At 39.0% G+C, this 20,054-nt stretch overlaps 1 protein-coding gene across 6 annotated transcripts in view; it reads left to right on the forward strand.

Moving 5' to 3' along the window:
• Nucleotides 1–19,715, forward strand: part of ST6GAL2 (ST6 beta-galactoside alpha-2,6-sialyltransferase 2) — an 85,276-nt gene extending 65,561 nt beyond the window's left edge. For all 6 annotated transcript variants that reach the window (XM_027069394.2, XM_053200361.1, XM_027069395.2 and 3 more), the window contains exon 6: nucleotides 14,746–19,715. In XM_027069394.2, the coding sequence (XP_026925195.2) occupies nucleotides 14,746–15,017 (272 nt within the window). In that variant the 3' untranslated portion in view covers nucleotides 15,018–19,715. The remainder of the gene's footprint in view (nucleotides 1–14,745) is intronic.
• Nucleotides 19,716–20,054: the final 339 nt, after the last annotated feature.

Genomic DNA, 20,054 nt, shown 5'->3' on the forward strand with positions numbered 1-20,054 from the left:
TGGTGTTATTTTGATAGGGATTGCATTGAATATGTAGATTGCTTTGGGTAGTATCAACATTTTAACAATATTTGTTCTTCCTATCCAGGAGCATGGAATCTTTTTCCATTTTTTGTGTATTCTTCAATTTCTTTCATAAGCTTTCTATAGTTTTCAGCGTATAGATTTTTCACCTCTTTAGTTAGATTTATTCCTAGGTATTTTATGGATTTTGGTGCAGTTGTAAATGGGATCGATTCCTTGATTTCTCTTTCTGTTGCTTCATTGTTGGTGTATAGGAATGCAGCTGATTTCTGTGCATTGATTTTACATCCTGTGACTGCTGAATTCATGAATCAGTTCTAGCTGTTTTTTGGTGGAATCTTTTGGGTTTTCCATATAGAGTATCATGTCATCTGCGAAGAGTGAAAGTTTGACCTCCTCCTGGCCAATTTGGATGCCTTTTATTTCTTTGATTGCAGAGGCTAAGACTTCCAGTACTATGTTGAATAACAGTGGCGAGAGTGGACATCCCTGCCTTATTCCTGACCTTAGGGGGAAAGCTCTCAGTTTTTCCCCACTGAGGATGATATTAGTGTTGGGTCTTTCGTATATGGCTTTTATGATCTTGAGGTATGATCCTTTTATCCTGACTTTCTTGAGGGTTTTTATCAAGAAAGGATGCTGTATTTTGTTAAATGCTTTCTCTGCATCTATTGAGAGGATCATATGGTTCTTGTCCTTTCTTTATTGATGTGATGGATCACATTGATTGTTTTCTGGATATTGAAGCAGCCCTGCATCCCAGGTATAAATCTCACTTGGTCATGGTGAATAATTTTTTTAATGTATTGCTGGAGCCAGTTGGTTTATATCTTGTTGAGGATTTTTGCATCCATGTTTATCAGGGAAATTGGTCTATAGTTCTCCTTTTTAGTGGGGTCTCTGTCTAGTTTTGGAATCAAGGTAATGCTGGCTTCATAGAAAGGGTTTGGAAGTTTTCCTTCCATTTCTATTTTTTGGAACAGCTTCAGGAGAATAGGTGGTAACTCTTCCTTAAATGTTTGGTACAATTCCTCTGGAAAGCCATCTGGCCCTGGACTCTTGTTTTTGGGGAGATTTTTGATTACTTATTCGATATCTTTATTGGTTATGGGTCTGTTCAAATCTTCTATTTCTTCTTGTTTCAGTTTTGGTAGTGTATATGTGTCTAGGAATTAGTCCATTTCTTCCAGATTGCCCATTTTATTGACATATAATTGCTCATAATATTCTCTTATTATTGTTTTTATTTCTGCTGTGTTGGTTGTGGTCTCTCCTCTTTCATTCTTGATCTTCTTTATTTGGGTCCTTTTTTTTTTTCTTTTTGATCAATCTGGCTAGTGGTTTATCAATTTTGTTAATTCTTTCGAAGAAACAGCTTCTGGTTTCATTGATCTATTCTACTGTTTTTTTGTTTTGTTTTGTTTTTTGTTTTTTGTTTTGGTTCCAACAGCATTAATTTCAGCTCTAATCTTTATTGTTTCTTGTCTTCTGCTGGTTTGGAATTTTATTTGCTGTTCTTTTTCCAGCTCTTTAAGGTGTAAGGTTAGGTTGTGTATCTGAGATCTTTCTTCCTTCTTTAGGAAGGCTTAGATTTCTATTTACTTTCCTCTTATGACTGCCTTTCCTATGTCCCAGAGGTTTTGGGTTATGGTGTTACCACTTTCATTGGCTTCCATGAACTTTTTAATTTCCTCTTTAACTTCTTGGTTAGCCCATTCATTCTTTAGTAGGATGTTCTTTAGTCTCCAAGTATTTGTTACCTTTCCAAATGTTTTCTTGTGGCTGATTTCAAGTTTCATGGCATTGAAAATATGCACAATAGGATCTCGATCTTTTTGTATTTGTTGAGGGCTCCTTGTAGCATTTTTGAAGAGTCTCCTTTGCAAAGGGGAAAATAACATGATAACCAAATATTTAAACATTTTTTAAAGCACCCAGTAACCCCACCACCACCTCGCATACTGCCATTTGATTGTTTTAGTCTGTGCTCTTCCAAATGGCAACCACATCTAGGGTTGGGTTTTCTTAACGTGGTTGTAATGAAGAGGCTTCCCTCAATGTATGGCACCACACAACAGGTGCATGGTAAATGTTTGCTGAATGAGTGAAGGCATGAAAAAATGAATTGGAAGTTCTGATTCTTGTCTCCTTATAGACTCTCCCCTCTGATAGAGCTGCTCTCACATCTAGAAGGATGCCCACTTCCTCCCATAACACAGTATATGTGTGTGCTGTGGTCAAGACCTTGGGTTTTGCAGAGACCAGAATCAAACTTTGGTTCTCCTTGTCAACTAGATATGTGATCTTGAGAGCAAGTTACTCTAAACCTCCAAACCTCAGTTCTTTAAACTGGAAACTGAAGATACCAGTACTACCATAATGTTTGAATCATCATATGCTTAGCACAATAGCCAATATTTGCTCTTTACTATTATTGTGATGTTTCCATCTAAAACTTTATGCTTAGTCAAATAAGACCATATTGGCAAATATAAAAACATAATAAAAAATAGACTTGTTCCCTTTGATATTACAGAGGCCATATCAGTCCATCAAATAGGAATATCATAACTTAGGCCTTTCTTTAGCTGTTGAGTATTTAAGTTGTTTCAAAGTATTTGATATCATCAATTTATTGATGAGTCATTACTATCTCTGTATGAATAGTACTATAGTTTATTCTGTATGTGCATACATAAACTTTTCTTTCTTGTAAACCATTTCCTTAAGTTAAATTCCCAAGGGTATTAGTGCCAGGCAAAGGCTGTGTATGACATGTCATGTAGGTGACTGTTGGTAAGTGTTGACATAATGCTTTTTCTTTGAATTTCTAATCAGACCATATTTGTCCTTACAGTTCCCAGAAAGAGGCACACTAGTAGATACACTGGAAATGTATTACATGTACCATCCCCTTCTCCAGAGAAGCAGTAAAGGGATTCCTACACCTCTTGGATGGCACATGCATTTTTTAAGTTAAAAGAAAGTAACGTGGATCAAGGTAATTTTGATGATCCATAAAGACTTGTTTCTTTGGAGGAACTTTTTTATTTTATTAGGTTCCTTACCCTGAGCCCACTGGGGAGTGATTTGTGCACATATGAGTAGCATTTCTCTCTTTCATCACTAGTTGGATACTAGAGATTTATCTTGTTATTTGGTACTTTGAAGTCGTTTTGACTGTACCATAGCCTGACTGAGGATAAGGAATAATTTACTTGGAGTCTCACGGCTTCCATTTTGTTCTCATAAAGACCGATATTTTTATACAAGGTCAGTGAACTCACCTGGGGTCATAAAGCATGTCTGGATTGGTTTGTCATCTACATGCAGTAGGGCATCCAGCCAGGCCGGGAGGCACCAACTTCGCCATCCGTGGCGCATAGCCTAAGTACCAGCAGGCAGACAGGCCTGGTAGCACACATCCCAACCAGCAGCACAGAGATAAGACTCTCTACTTTAATCCGGAATTGAGCAACTGATGGTATTTTTATTGTAGAAACCAGCAACACCTCCTGCCATTTTTTAAAAGGCAGTAGCCAGTACTGATTGTATTATAACTAATATTTCTGGAATTCATAAATGCAGACACTATAATTTCAGGCAGTTTAACTATGCACAAGAATAATAGGCTTAAAAACAAGTCATAACTTTCTTTTCCATGTTGTATTGCTTTTGAGGGGGGAGGATTCTAATTTTCCAATACATCATCCAAACTCAGATGTTTAACACAAAATAAGAAGCCACTTAGCATCCATATTTATGATTATGTAAAACATGTCAGAATTATATTGATTAGGAATACCTTTGCATTTCCCTGTAAATAATGAATTCTGAATGTGTGTTACCATGAAATAAATATAATAGAAATCAGCTAATAATTGGCCTTTCTGGTATCATTCTTGCATTATATGATTTTATCTAATGAGGTGGATGCTTCTTAAACTATTATTTTACTACATCAAGTTCAGATCTCCAAACCACCTTTTAATTACAAATATTTTCTGGAAGTCTTACTTGAAGACTTACTTTTGCTCCCAAATAATCTTAAGCATAGGGGCACCTGGATGGCTCAGTCGGTTAAGCATCCAACTTCAGCTCAGGTCGTAATCCCATGGTTTGTGAGTTCGAGCCCCGTGTTGGGCCCTGTGCTGATAGCTCAGAGGCTGGAACCTGCTTCAGATTCTGTGCCATCCTCTCTCTCTGCACCTTCCCTGCTTGCGTGCCCCCCCCCCTCAAGAATAAATAAACATTAATTTTTTTAAATAATCTTAAGTATGATTTTCATAATTTTCTCTTTTATGATGAATTTATGGGGAAACCTGACAGGGGTGCTAGATTCCTATGAGACTGGCCTATTCCATACACTTAGATTTTCTTGCACTCAGACCACTTATTCAGAAATCTGGTTTGCAGTGTTGTGGTGGTCATGCTCAGAAATTCCTAATTTACCTCACATATGAATTATGTTCAAGTGTTAACTGGAATTGATGTAAGCCAGCGTTTTTTTCTGTCACTTGCATTGTGTTGTTTATATCCATAGTTTATTTTGCCATGTGTTAAAAGGATCCATTCAGCAAGGAGAAAATTCTGTCATCCTGAACAATTTTGGACGTTACTTTGAATACTTCAGGTGAAAGCAAGATAATTTTAATCACAATTAAAATATACAAACACACTATACCTGATCTGAAAACACATCAACTACAGCTAGACACACAAAGTAGAATTTTACAGAGGAAGCCTCACTGATTTAGAATTTGTGGTACTCTGAACATGGGTTGTACTTTGCTCTGTATCCTGGCTTTGGAGCAAATAAATAAGTGTATCTACTGTTAGTATGCTGAGTCAGATAATGTGACATTTTATTAAGACCAGTTGAAATGATTTTTAATTGGTTTGATAATTACATTGCATTATACAGTACTTAAAGACATGTAATTTGGCAAATGAATGCTTCTTGAGTCATGATTGCCCAGAAAAATGTGCACTTTTTTTTCCCCTTTAAATGAATCCCTAGTATGGACTCGTTTGTAAAAACTGGCCAAAGAAACTGAATGTTAATTGAATTATATTTACAGATTTTAAAAAGCTGGCCACGTGCCCATCTGATTGGCTTAGGAAAATACATTAAAATGTGTCTAAATATTGACACATTCGTGTCAGGAGCAGGAAATTTTCATTGAGGCTTAATGGATGTACAATATTATATTAGTTTCAGATGTACAGCATGATGATTTGATATTTGTGTCTGTTGCCAAATGATCACCACAATAAGTTTAATTAACATCTGTCACCATATGTGGTTTACAGAGTTTTCTTTCTTGTGATGAGAACTTTTAAGATGGACTCTCTTAGCAACTTTCCAATATGCAATACAGTGTTGTTAACTATAGTCTCAATGCCATATGTTATATCGCATGACATACTTATTTTATAGCTGGAAGTTTGTACCTTTTGAACCCCTTCACCTGTTTTGCCCACCCCTCACCACTGGCAGCCACCAATCTGTTTTCTGTATCTATAAGGGTATTTTTTTGTTCCTGGGCTTTTTTTTATCCCACATATAAATGATATCATAAGGCATTTGTCTTTCTCTGTCTAACTTACTTCACTTAGCATAACACCTTCTAACTTACTTCACTTATCAATGCCTTCAAGGATTCTTTGTTAAGAGAAACAGAGTCCAGCAATGGACTCAGGTTGTATCTGTATCTTAGCTATTGTGAACATTGTGCTTCAGTAACATAAGGGTGCAGATATCTTTCCAGGTGGCTTTGTTTTCTTTGGATAAATACTGAGAAGTGGTATTACTGAGTGATACGGTAATTTCTATTTTTAATTTTCTGAGGAACCTCCATACTGTTTTCCACAGTGGCTGTACCAATTTACAATACCGCCAACACTGTACTAGAGTTTCTTTTCCTCCACATCCTTGCCAAAACTTGTTATTTCTTATTGTTCTCATGATAGCCATCCTGACAGGTGTGATGTAATATCTCCTTGTGGTTTTGATTTCCATTTCCCTGATAATTAGTGATTTTGTGCATCTTTTCATTTACCTGTTGGTCATCTTTATGTTTTCTTTGGAAATCTATCCATTCAGTCTTCCGCCCATTTTTTAAATTGGATTGTTGGGTTTTTTGTTGTTGTTGTTGTCTTGTTTTGGGGTTTTTTTTTGCCTGTGTTCTTTATATGTTTTGGATATTCACCCTTTTTCAGATATATGATTTGCAAATATTTTCTATTCAGTAGGCTATCTTTTCATTTTGTTGATGGTTTCTTTTGCTTTGAAGTTTTTAGTTTGACGTAGTCCTACTTGTTTCTTTTTGTGTTCTTTTTTTTCTTTTCGTTTTTCTTTTTGCTTTTGTGTTTGTGGCAAATCCAAAAACTCATTGCCAAGATCCATGTTTAGGAGCTTAATATCTATGTGTTCTTCTAGGAGTTTCATGGTTACAGTTCAAGTATTTAATCTATTTTGAGTTATTTTTTGTGTATGGTATAAGATAGCACTCCGATTTCATTTTTTGTGTGTTGCTGTCCAGTTTTCCCAGTGCCATTTATTGAAGAGACTGTCCTTTCCCCATTGTATGCTCTTGGCTCTTTTGTTGGAAATTAATTGACCATATATGTGTGTGGGTTTATTTCTGGGCTCTGTATTCTGTTCCATTGAGCTATGTGTCTGTTTTTATGCCAGTACCATACTGTCCTGATTACTGTACCTTTGTAACATAGTTTGAAATCAGGGATGGTAATGCCTTCAGCTCTGTTCTTTTTCAAGATTGCTTTGACTATTTGGGGTTTTTTTGTGGTTACATACAGATTTTAAAATCGTTTGTTCTATTTCTGTGGGGGAAAAATGCCATTGGGATTCTGATAGGGACTGCAATGAATTTGTAGATTGCTGTGGATAATATGGATATTTTAACAATATTAATTCTTCCAGTCCATGAGCATGGAATATCTTTCCATTTATTTGTATTTTCTTCAGTTTCTTTCATCAGTATCCTACAGTTTTCAGTGTGCAGATCTTTCACCTCCTTAGTTAAGTTTATTCCTAGATATTTTATTCTTTATAGTGCAATTGTAAATGGGATTGTTACCTTAATTTTTCTTTCTGATAGTTTGTTATTAGTGTAGAAAAGCAAAACAGATTTTTGTACATTGATTTTCTATCCTTCAGCTTTGCTGAATCCATTTATTAGTTCTAATAGCTTTTGGGCTAGTTTTCAGAGTTTTCTATATATAGCGTCATGTCATCTGTAGAGTGACAGTTTTACTTCTTCCTTTTCTCTCCTTCTATCCTTCTAACTTTGAATGCTTTTTTTTTCTTTGTCTTGCCTAATTGTTCTGGCTAGGAATTTCAATACTATGTTGGATAAAGTGGCACAAGTGGATATCCTTGTCTTGTTCTTGATCTGAGAGGGAAAACTTTCAGCTTTTCATCATTGGGTATGATGTTAGCTGAGGGCTGTTCAGGTATGGCCTTTATTATGTTGGGGTACAGTTCCTCTAAACCCACTTTGTCGAGAACTTTTATCATAAATGAGTGTTGAGTTTTGTCAAATGCTTTTCTGCATCTGCTGATATGATCATATGATTTTTCTCATTTTGTTAATGTGGGTCTATCACATTGATTGATTTACAGAAGCTGGACCATCCTTACATTCCTGGAACAGATCCCACTTGATTGTGGTGTATGATCCTTTTAATGTGTTGCTGAATTTGGTTTGTTGATATTTTGTTGAGTATGTTTGCATCTGTGCTCATCAGGGATATTGGCTGGTAATTTTCTTTTTTTATGGTGTCCTTTTCTGTTTTTGGTATCTGTGTAATGCTGGCCTCATAAAATGAATTTGGAAATGTTCCCATCTCCTCTGTGTTTTTTGAAGAGTTTGAGAAGGATTGGTATTAATTCTTCTTTGAATGCTGGGTGAAAGCAGTAAAATTTTATTAGTGATGAAAGCAGTTACTTTTTGGTAGTCCATAAACAAAATACTTGACATAAAAGTTTAAGTGATTTGTTAAAAATTCTTTACTGAATAGCCTAGTATTAAATTATTTGTATCCTTTTTGATTTTTAGGTGATCCTGAGCAGTCCTAAGAAAGGAAATGAAAAAAATACTAAAAACTAAAAACATTTTTAGCATAACCAGATGTGAATTTGTCATGTGAATTCTGGCATGGGGAATTGATTATGAAGCAACATGATACTGTGAATTTATCCATGTATGATATCTTTGCAGAAAAGATTTAACCTGACAGGCCTGACTGCTGATATTTAGGAAGGCATGCCTGCAAAGCTGGCCCTTGGCTGGCATCTGGGATCTTTGATTTGGGAAGGTTCCCAACCTCGAAACTAATAAGAGTAATTCACCTTGCCTAGACTGTTCACACAAGCACTATGGTTTATGCTGAACACCTGCTTTCATTCTGGGAGTCTGGAATTTTGCTATGTGCCAGGCAGAGACTGCCTGCATGACCAGTTCCCAGTTAAAACCTTGAGCACCAACTCTCTCAATAGCTTCCCTGATTGGCAGCATTTCACATGTGTTGCTAGGGGTATGAAGCAAACCCTGTGTGACTCCACTGGGAGTGGAAACTTGGCCTTAGTTTTTCCTGGAGTTTGGCCCACATAAATTCTACTTTTTCTGTTTTTACCTTGTATCCTTTTGCTTTAATACATCATAGCAGAGTAGCACTATATACTGGGTCCTGTGGGTCCTCCTAGTGAATCAGCAAACCTGGGGAGGGGGTGAGTTGGGGGCTCTCAATGTGGCACTTTATTGGTGGTAATTCAGAGGAGAACCACATGTTGTTGGTATTTACATTATTTGTGAACAGTAGGGCTCAGCATCACAACACTTGAGAAGCAATGCTGGTGGTATACTCAAACATTCTTTCTCAGTGCATCACGTAAGACTCTTTCTCCAAGTCATCCAAAGAATTGCCAGTTATGGGCTTGCTACCTGTTTTTATATTTAAAGGTTAGTTCTTTAACTTTCTTTTATTAAAGAAACTTTCTCTTAATCCCCAATGATTAGCACTGTGCCCAGTTTAATAAATGTTGGATTTAACTGAAGAGGCCTCCGGCAGAATGTGAAGCCTTTGATCTTTCCTAGCCCCGTCCCAGCCCTGCCTCCCTGCAGTGTCTACACCCACATCCCACAGTTCCCTAACACGCGTACTGAGAACTGTGCCAGGGCTATTATATAACTCCAAATATTGATGTCTACCTAGCTCCTTTTTGCAAAACAAGAAGAAATTTCATCTTTAGGATTTTATTTATGGCTAAGTACTCTTAACTGTTAGCATAACTATTGTATATATTTGACCACATTTAACAGTAATGATTTTTAGTATTTATTATATGAGAGAGTCAGAATCTAAACTCCCATCTGTGTGTAATCATGGCCCTAATAAATCGAAAAGTGGAGTATGCATATGCCAAATGAATTGACCATGCTGTCTGAAAAAAACTTTTGAATAATAAAAATATTCTCCAGCTTTGGTGCCATAAATCTTGTCCACCTTTCACGTGTAGCCAACAAATTGTAAATTGCTTTTCCCCTTCCTTTTGAAGGTGTTGCCATACCAGTTGTGATGTCAGTGCTATAGCTGGCTGACATTTAAACACTTAGGGCAGATTCTGCTATTGTTTAAGTTTTACGATGCTCTCAGCTCATGGTTCTAGAAAGCCACAAGTTCGTATGAGTACACATTGGGCTAGATAATTGCTCCTGTAAGTCTGTATCAGGTAAGGAAAGATCAGGAGGAATTGTGCAGGTAACTCAAGGCAAGAACCCACACTTTCTTAACCTCCACTCGCCTTCATTTTGTCTAAAATGAAGAACCAAGTTTCTGCATTTCTGAAGCTCTAGAAGTCATGTAATTATTTTTAATTTTTTTTAAGTTTATTTTTGAGAGGGGTGGGATGGGCAGAAAGAGAGGGAGACAGAGGATCCAAAGTGGGCTCTGGGCTTACAACAGAGAACCCATGTGGGGCTCAAACTCATGAACCATGAGATCATGACCTGAGCTGAAACTGAACACTTAACTGACTGAGCCATCCAGGTACCCCTAGAAGTTATTTTTAAATATAAAGTATTTTTATATGAAAGTGCTAAAACGTACCTATTTACTTGCAGGGAAACCAAAACTTCTTGCCCAGTCTTCTGACAAAATCTATATTGTATACCTAGCAAATGCATGACTTAAAATGTACTAACTAGCAGCAAGAGTAAAAATTTTCTCTGGGAAACTTCCTAGAGAAAAAAAATAATCTGATTCAAACATGTTAGTAGATGCTCTTTGAGCTGAAGACAATAGGAAGTACTTGAGAAACCACCCAAGGATCTTCTTACTTGGGTGTGGGTAGCAAACTCAACTCTAGATTTAATCTAATATGTGGAATGTCTAACTACTAATGAGACAGGATGGGCATCCCTGACAGCAGACCTTTTCAAAGAATATGTGTGTTAGACGAACATAATCCTCAAAGAATGGCCATCAATGCATTGTAGGCAGACCGGCATTGGTCCAGAAACATTAGTCATTGGTCTACAAGTAGATCATCGTAGAAATTGACAGTATTTAGAAACTTCTGTAGTAACTTGACATAGCATGGCATCCAAATATGTGATAATTTTTCTAGTAAATCATTGTACTGTATTTTGTAGAAGTAATGGTCTGTGATAGATTGGACTTTTTTTAACAGCCTTTTGCCACACATAGTTTAGGAATGTTTATTAAAAATTCAGTTTCCTGGAGCTCCTGGGTGGCTCAGTTGGTTAAGTGTCTGACTTCATCTCAGGTCATGATCTTACAGTTCATGAGTTTGAACCCCACGTCAGACTCTCTACTGTCAGTGCAGAGCCTGCTTCAGATCCTCTGTCTCCCTCTCTCTGCCCCTCCACGTGTTCCCGCCCCCGCTCTCAAAAATAAATGAACTTTAAAGAAATTTTTTTAATTTAATTTTATTTTAATTTGCATCCAAATTAGTTAGCATATAGTGCAACAGTGGTTTCAGGAGTAGATTCCTTAATGCCCGTTACCCATTTAGCCCATTCCCCCCTCCCACAACCCCTCTATTTGTTCTCCATACTTAAGAGTCTTTTATGTTTTGTCCCCCTCCCTGTTTTTATATTATTTTTCTTTCCCTTCCCTTATGTTCATCTGTTTTGCCTCTTAAAGTCCTCATATGAGTAAAGTCATATGATATTTGTCTTTCTCTGACTAATTTTGCTTAGCATAATACCTTTCAGTTCCATCCACATAATTGCAAATGGCAAGATTTCATTCTTTTTTGATTGCTCAGTATACTCCATTGTGTGTGTGTGTGTGTGTGTGTGTGTTTGTGTGTGTGTGTGTGTGTGTGTGTATGTGTATATATACACATCTTCTTTATCCATTCATCCATCAATGGACATTTGGGCTCTTTCCATACTTTGGCTGTTGTTGATAGTGCTGCTATAAACATGGGGGTGCATGTGTCCCTTCGAAACAGCACACCTGTATCCCTTGGATAAATACCAAGTAGTGCAATTACTGGGTCGTAGGGTAGTTCTATTTTTAGTTTTTTGAGGAACCTCCATACCGTTTTCCAGAGTGGCTGCACCAGCTCGCATTGCTACCAACAATGCAAAAGAGATCCTCTTTCTCGGCATCCTTGCCAACACCTGTTGTTGCCTGAGTTGTTAATGTTAGCCATTCTGACAGGTGTAAGGTGGTATCTCATTGTGGCTTTGATTTGTATTTCCCTGATGATGAGTGCTGTTGAGCATTCTTTCATGTGTCAGTTGGCCGTCTGGATGTCTTCTTTGGAGAAGTGTCTATTCATGTCTTTTGCCCATTTCTTCACTGGATTATTTGTTTTTTGGGTGTTGAGTTTGATAAGTTCTTTATAGATTTTGGATACTAACCCTTTATCTGATATGTCATTTGCAAATATCTTCTCCCATTCTGTCGGCTGCCTTTTAGTTTTGCTGATTGTTCCCTTCACTGTGCAGAAGCTTTTTATTTTGATGAGGTCCCAGTAGTTCATTTTTGCTTTTGTTTCCTTTGCCTCCGGGGACATGTTGAGTAAGAAGCTGCTGCAGCCAAGATCAAGGAGATTTTTGCCTGCTTTCTCCTCAGGAATTTGATGACTTTCTGTCTTATGTTTAGGTCTTTCATCCATTTTGAGTTTATTTTTGTGTATGGTGTAAGAAAGTGGTCCAGGTTCATTCTTCTGCATGTTGCTGTCCAGTTTTCCCAGCACCACTTGCTGAAGAGACTGTCTTTATTCCATTGGATATTCTTTCCTGCTTTGTCAAAGATTAGTTGGCCATAAGTTTGTGGGTCCATTTCTGGGTTCGCTATTCTGTTCCATTGATCTGAGTGTCTGTTCTTGTGCCATGAGGAAATTTTTTTAAAAATGCAGTTTCCTGGATCCCAACATACACTAGTGGCACCCAGATCTCTGGAAATGAGAACAAGTCTCAGGAACTGACATTTAGCATGCTGCCTGGTCATTCTTTTTCATGCTGAAGCTTGAGAACTGCTTTAGGAGAAGAGCCAATAACGTGGCTAAGACATTTGACTATGAGATTAACTTCTGAAAGCCATCCACTCTAACACTCTAATGACCAGAGTTGCAAAAGTGGCAACTCGTACACATTTGACTACAGCCCTCAGGGAAGAGTTTCTTTTACTGGCTGACAACACAACCCAGGTAAACGGAGACTGGTCCAGTTCCATTGCTAGTTTTCGAGATGCCTTTGTGCAAGACACCCTCAAAGGCTCTTCACTGCCATCTGCAGGAAAGTAGTTGTCATAATTGTATTAATGAAAGGCATCTAGGTATGTGAGGGATGCCAGGACCCTTCAATGCGGTTCCTTGGGCAAAGCTGGCATAGCCACGTACCATGCCCAGGGGAGGGAGAGCAGCCAGCTTCCAGGTGTTGCGGTTCAAGAACTTGTTCCATAGCTCCTGATTAAAACACTGAAGCTGGAGCACCTGGGTGGTCAGTCAGTTAAGCATCTAACTTCTGCTCAGGTCACGGTCTTGTGGTTCATGAGTTTGAGCCCCACATCTGACTCTGTGCTCTCAGTGTAGAGCCCACTTTGGATCCTGTCTCTCTCTCTCTCTCTCTCTCTCTCTCTCTCTCTCTCTCTCTCTCTCTTCTCTCTCTCTCTCACACACACAAAAGTAAACATTAAAAAAATATATATTTTTGAAAAATGAAAACACTGAAGCCATTCTTAACTCCATAGACACAGGTCCTGTGACACTCCCTGATGAAGAACATACACATTGTTTGTTGCAGGTGTAAAGTAACCAGAAAAAAGGTGGGGGATTTAGTTCGCCCTGGGCACATGGCTTTCTCATTTGCAATGTGAGTTCCTTACAGATGATTTTATGAGGAGGGGAACAAAATGTTCCTAGAGCAGTAATTATCAGAAGGAGGGAGACTCCATTACGGCCTGTGCTGTATCTTCAGGTACTGATACCCGCTCTCCTTGGTGACTTCAGGAGGAAGGTTCTTGCCCTTAGCTCCACCTGAATCACTGTCACCTTCGGCCTTCCCGAGGAAGGGGTCACAACCCAGCAGCAAGTCAGCCATGGAAGAGGAGGAAGAAGAAGTGGGTTGTGGGAGGAAAGGGGGAGGAACAGACCAGTAGCTTGAAGTTTTGACATAGCTCTTGAGAACAGTTTTGCTTTTGAGACTTTGAACAGAAGCACCTTCTTCTCTCTGTTAGGAATATCTTTTACTCTCAGCCACACTACTACGTCATGGCTCTCAAGTCATACCTTTACCGGCTTCTAAATAGGATGCCATTGTCATCTCTGGACCAGCATCCCTTTCTCCTGCTTCCCTGTCTCCCCTTGTCTGCCAGGCTGCCCCATAGGTGCAGGCCTCACCTCCCTGAGCAACTCCTCTGAACCCCCAGACAACATTTGGCCCCTTCTCGCTTCTCTCCCAGTGGCCCTTATGCGTGAATTTCTCTGGCTTTAAGGGTTTTCATGGTTGATTAATTAGAAATATAACTGTCCTCTGCAGATAGATATTGCCTCTAACAGGAGCTAACTGTTGCCACCATCTTTTTTTCATAAAGGATACCTCTTTCCTAAAAGGCATAAGCATATATATTTGCTTAAAGTTTAAAGGATGGGAACAAAGGTGGTGGTGGTGCTGGGAAAAGAAAGCCCCCTAGCCTAGGATGAGGTTTGATAGCACTCTATTTGCAACATAGGGAGATAATTTTGATATCATGAATCTTAAACTCTCTTTCCCAATTCCATCTCTTTCCATTCATATATTTTATAATCAAGAAGCTATTTTATAGCCCTTTTTTTTTTAAACATGTGTTTGTTTGGAACGTAAGAGCCCTACTCTTGCAAATGAGAACAGAACCTGTCTGTGGACTGCAACACGTGAACTTGGAGAATGCAAACCTCACTCACTAGATTATGTCTTGTTAAGTACAGTAACTGCGCCTCCCACAATAATCCTATGAATCCTATGAATGTATAACAGTACCACATCTCAGGCCCCCACAGCCCCTGAGCCACAGACAGGCCACTTGCTGGAGGTTCTGACACTGCCACGGTAAAAGTAACAGGAAAACGAGCCCAGGGCAAGTGCCTGTTGCTACAGTCATTCCGTCCACCACGGCTCCAGAACATTCTCGCTCCCGCTCGGAGTTGTTCATTGGCTTCTAACTTTCTTTCCACGGCAGGAATCCTCATCATGATGTCCATGTGCAGCGAAGTGCACGTGTATGAATACATCCCGTCCATCCGGCAGACGGAGCTGTGCCACTACCATGAGCTGTACTACGACGCGGCCTGCACGCTCGGCGCGTACCACCCGCTGCTCTACGAGAAGCTGCTGGTGCAGAGGCTGAACACGGGCGCCCAGGGGGACCTGCACCGCAAGGGGAAGGTGGTCCTGCCGGGGCTCCGGGCCGTGCGCTGCCCTGCGCCCAGGCGCGTCGGTCCGCACTCTTGAAGAGCGGCTCTTGAGAGCCCATGTGCAATAAGGTACTACTGTCGTACTCTGAGTCCCAGAAGAATACTTGAAGATATATTTTAGGCAATGTAGTCTTCAGTCTTTAGACTGTAATTTAGTGGTGGCCGCGAGAATTCCTCTTTTTCTAAGCCATTGAATATGTATTACTACTTTGAATACAGAAACGGAGTTTAAAAGGAAAAAGCTCAAGAAAGATGCAAAAAAAAAAGAAAAAAGCAAATGTGTGACGAATGGGTACTATACCTCCAGAAATGTTAGCCTTTTCTTATGCCGTGGGCACCCCTTATCAGGGTTGGTTTCAGCTACAGGTTTCTTTCTATGATATACCTGATACTATGAAATGGTTTATACACCCTTGTCAAGGTACGGTATCTATAGCACCTAATGTGTCCCTTGTACATTCATTCGTTATTAAATACCCTAGAGATTATGACGACCATCTGAATTATCACTCAGATGTGTTTAACAGCAGAATCCCCAGTATATGTTGAGAGGTGCACATGTTCCCCAACTGTTGCATATTCCCCAGCTCCATTTCCCATTGCCCACTGAATTTTTGCTTTGTTTCTAAAACCATAAAGCATCCATCTCAAGCAGTCCAAGAAAAAGCCACTCCTGGAATAGCACTGCAAAGGAGACACTTTGTTTTCCTGCAGTATTTTCTTACTCTGGCAAGTAGACACAGAATCACTGGGCTGGCTGCAGGGTGGCCCGGGACCAGGATGTTCCCAGCTCCAGCCTTTGCGCACTGTACCTCCTCGGCTGCCAGTTCTCACAGCCCTTACGCTGTTACACTCAAGACACTCGTGACCCCCTTGTCCGTGAGGAAGGGCTCCTTCCAATCTAGAAGGAGAATTTCGGAGCCTTCATTCTTTGCTTCTGGGGATGCACACCTGTCTCTTTCATGGGGATTTCTTTCAGGTCAATATCAGCTGCTGGAAACCTAGCAGTGATGTTCTGGATTTTCACTAATTCTCCCTACAGACAGACAGTGAGGAACCCTGCCCCTGTTTTCATAGATATATTTTATCTCAGCAACACACAAGCCACATAATTAAGTAAAATTGTGTGAAAAGGTTGCTCTTTAACAAGAAGGAAAATACCTACATGCTTGAGAGGCAACAGCTCATAGAGGGGAGGAAGGTGTCACCCCAGTGCATTAACTGTATTCGGTTCTGTTTTCTTTTGGTTTTAATCTCAGCTTTTGTCACTGATACATTGAAAAACAGGTTTTTTTGCTATGAATGTAGTGAAACAGAAACATTTTGGAATACCTTAATTAAACATGCTATCTCTCTATATAACCGAAACATTTTTCAGCAGTACACATAAGACTTCTTTTCATTAAAAATCTGTTCTTCCTTGCAAGCGTGTAGATGTCAAGAGAGTTTTGTGGGAAAGTTTTTTTTTTTCTTTTTTCTTTTTTGTTCCAGGATTGGTTTTTTCCTGAGTGCTTTCAAAACTACTTTCTTGAGCAAGAATGGTTTATAGAAATTGACAGCTTCTGTTTGGTTAGGCTAACTCCCCAGAAATCAGGTTAGGTAATAGACATCTCCTATGGCTTATTATGATAGTGAAGTGTAGGAATAACTGAAAAGTTTTAATCATGACAGTATCCACTAAAAGCCTATTTTTAGAACTTTCTTTCTTGAACTATGAAAATAGATTCATAATTTTATCCTACACATTAGCTTATGTGTGAGCAGACATGGTCAAGCCACTTTTCTCTCTGGTTTCCTAAAAGAGCTTAGTTTTGTCCCCATGTGGAATAAGGAGTTCAGTGACTGGATGCTGGTGAGGTAACTCTGATCACGGTGAGTGAGCAGTCCTCCTGTGGCCTTGGTTCTCCCTGGACCTTCCAGGCTCTGCCTTCAAATGCCCATGACATTGAAGTTCCTTTGATAGCCTTCCTGGTGGATTTCCTTCTGACCTTCTTTTTATACAGGACAACCCCCTTCAGTGACATAAGAGCTTAGCTAAAGGAAAATTTATCGGGGTCAATATAAATATTCAAGTTCAGAAGCCCCAGAAAACACTTCAAAGATTTTTAAATAGCATTTTGTTGTAACGCGTGTACTTTAAAAAGTCCTTTCAGTCTCACTGAGGTTACAAGAAAGACTGAAGAGCATAAAGGAAATTTAATTAAAATTTTTGAATTTATTATGGCCTTAAAGACTCTTGGGAATCAGGGTCTGTTAAACATTCAGAAAATGTGGTACACATATTAATATAGCATGGCTGGGCATTCTTCTGTTTGAAAGTTTAAATTGTTTAGCCTCTCAAAAATATCAGGCAGTTACAGTTAACATGATGACTGCATCTGGTATTAGCTAAATTGGTCCTAAGTGGTAGTATTTTGCCAGACATTGATTAAGTCCTTCTAGGCTACATTTACTGAACTGCAATAAACACACAGCTCTTCTGTGGAGTAGTTAACAATAAATGCTGTCCTATTACATTTCTCCCAGGCTCTGTCCCTTCTAAAATGCTCCATCCACTTCTGGAAGGGACACTGATAAAATCCTTAAGGTGCAACCTGAAGCCATTATCTTCAATTGAAGATAATTTCAGGAGATCTTTGGTGGTGGTGGTTGTTATCACAAAGAAACAAATGTTGACCAAGAATGACAAGGCACCTTTATCTAGATTTTCCCTGACTAGTTTCCCCAGTTCCTCTACCAGGTATGAGGATGGGGTTTAATAGGTGTTGAAAGCTCACTGTCCCCAGGGAATACCAGTGCCAGCCCTGCGTACCTGACCTTCCTTCCAGCCCAAGTCCTTAACAAGGCTGCTTTTATTGGGAACTTTGTGCATAGGCCAAGAGGTGGTCAATTAAAAGTTGCATATATGCACCATGCAACATCAAGGGCATGTATTAAAATGAATAGAAAATGTATTAAAAGTGAGGGACTTTTGCACATCTTCCAATTATTGGGTCTTTCCTTGTCTGCCTGTATGTAGAACTCCAGGAGCCCTGCGTCAGTCACAACTCTTCCAGTGTGTCCTGCCCTAGGTCTCTGAGCCAGACATTTAATCAATCCTGAACTCACCAGTAATAATTTGTCATTGTAGCCATAGTGTCTGGACAACGCAATGCTGAAATAATCGTTAGCATTTTCAAAATTGGGAAATAAAAGTAACAGTTTGAAACTACCATAGGATTGCTCTGTTACGTGTTTATGAGCCAGTTCCTTCCAGTAGAACAGATTAATACCTTATGTTGTTAGCTGACCCTTCCGGGCAGGAACACGTACATCCACTGAATTAATTAGGTCTAGGTCCTGTTCGGCTGCATTAAGTGGGATCAGTCTCACGTGAGTAATGGCATATGATGGAAGCATTTTTTATGCACAAGTGGCATGATTCAAGTTCTCTCTCCAGCCTGTCTTAGAGATCAACACACAGTGCATGTTCAAGGCTGATAGGTAGAGTGACCTGGTCTCATTTCTGCTCAACTATGAGAAGAGGCAGAGAGGGAGGTAGGGAATTATCGAGAAATCCATGACAGGCCAAATAGTCTCTGAATATATTCTGATACTCTGTCACATTATCCGATTCGACTTCCCACTTTCTGATAGGTTAGAACTCTTTCTCAGTTGTGACAGCCGACAAAGGCAGCTACATTTAGAAGTTAACTGCTTAGGTAAAATGTGCTTGCGTTCAAACTTGTTTCTTTTTATACTCTGGACATTTCCATTGTGAAAATATTCTGCATGTTCTTGTCACTTGGGCATTATTTACACAATTGGTAAATGAAAGGTATCTCTCTGTGAATTCAAGGATAAAATGTAAGTTCTGATTCTTGTTTTCTTAAATAAATGAAGCCTTTTAGTAAGACGTAATAATCCAGCATACTCCTCTACAAGCTTGGAATGATAGAATTTAAAGAATTAAAGACATTGCTATAGTTCTTACTTTTGTTACAAAAGTGTGCATGTAGATATAGTTATATAATTGTATATATACGTATCTACACACATGTTGGTTTTATATTGTCTTTTTTCATCAAACTTTTCCTAAAACCTTTACAACCAATTTTATTTTAATTATGCAAACGCCAGTGTTTTAATAGAAAAACGTAAATGTTATATGTCCTTCTATTAAAAAAAAAAAATTCGGTCTTCCCACACACTGATATTTTACACACCCTGGGTATGTTAAAAAGTATGGCAGAAATATTTAAAAGGCACTATGCAGGTAGAACCCTGAACACTGTGGCCTCATCAGAATGTGACGCTGAACATTGATGAGAAGGTTATTTATTATATAGCTCATGGCTTTTACAAGGTTAGGGGCAAAAGTGAATATTGGCTTCGTGGAAAATAGTCTTTTTACCAGGTAGGTTTCACACAAATTAACTGCACTGATAGTGCTAACACCTAACATTTCTGATGCCGCACATCTTGTTCTACTCCAGATAAAACACGTATGACATTTTTCCGGTGGGAACCAGTGAACTTTTTTAACAGCTTTGGGAATTTTTTTGTATGATAATTTTTAAACTGGAATGTGTACCCTTCAAACTAATGAAGGCCTGAGGTTTTTCCAGGAGTCACATTTTAAAAGTGTTTGTATACATTTTAACACCTTTGATATTTTCTATTTTGGTTTTGTATATTTTTATGTATACACAGTGTACAGACTTTTTTCTTGTAAATAAAACATGTTTTCATTTGTCTAGAAGTTTCTGTGTTTTAATTTGTAAAAGTCACGGATACAAATGAGCCACCGGCAGAATCCCGAGCCATCCCTAGGAGAGGGCGGCAAAAACCGGAAATCTCATTAGAAATTTGTACACAAGGTAACAACAGCATGCCCTGGAACTGAGAGTAGGGCCACCCCTGGGGCCTCAGACCGGAAGCAGGGGCCGTCTTCATCCGAGGGGTAATTGTCAAATGCAAAGAACCACAGTGGCAAAAACAAGCAGGAAAGGCGTATTAGGCTCACGTATCTTTAGGTGGAGTTAGTAGCTCAGCATTTGGGTTAATTTATCGCCTTGGGAGACTCTTCCTTAGC

This window comes from Acinonyx jubatus, chromosome A3, assembly GCF_027475565.1.
Source record: "Acinonyx jubatus isolate Ajub_Pintada_27869175 chromosome A3, VMU_Ajub_asm_v1.0, whole genome shotgun sequence".
Classification (NCBI taxonomy): domain Eukaryota; kingdom Metazoa; phylum Chordata; class Mammalia; order Carnivora; family Felidae; genus Acinonyx; species Acinonyx jubatus.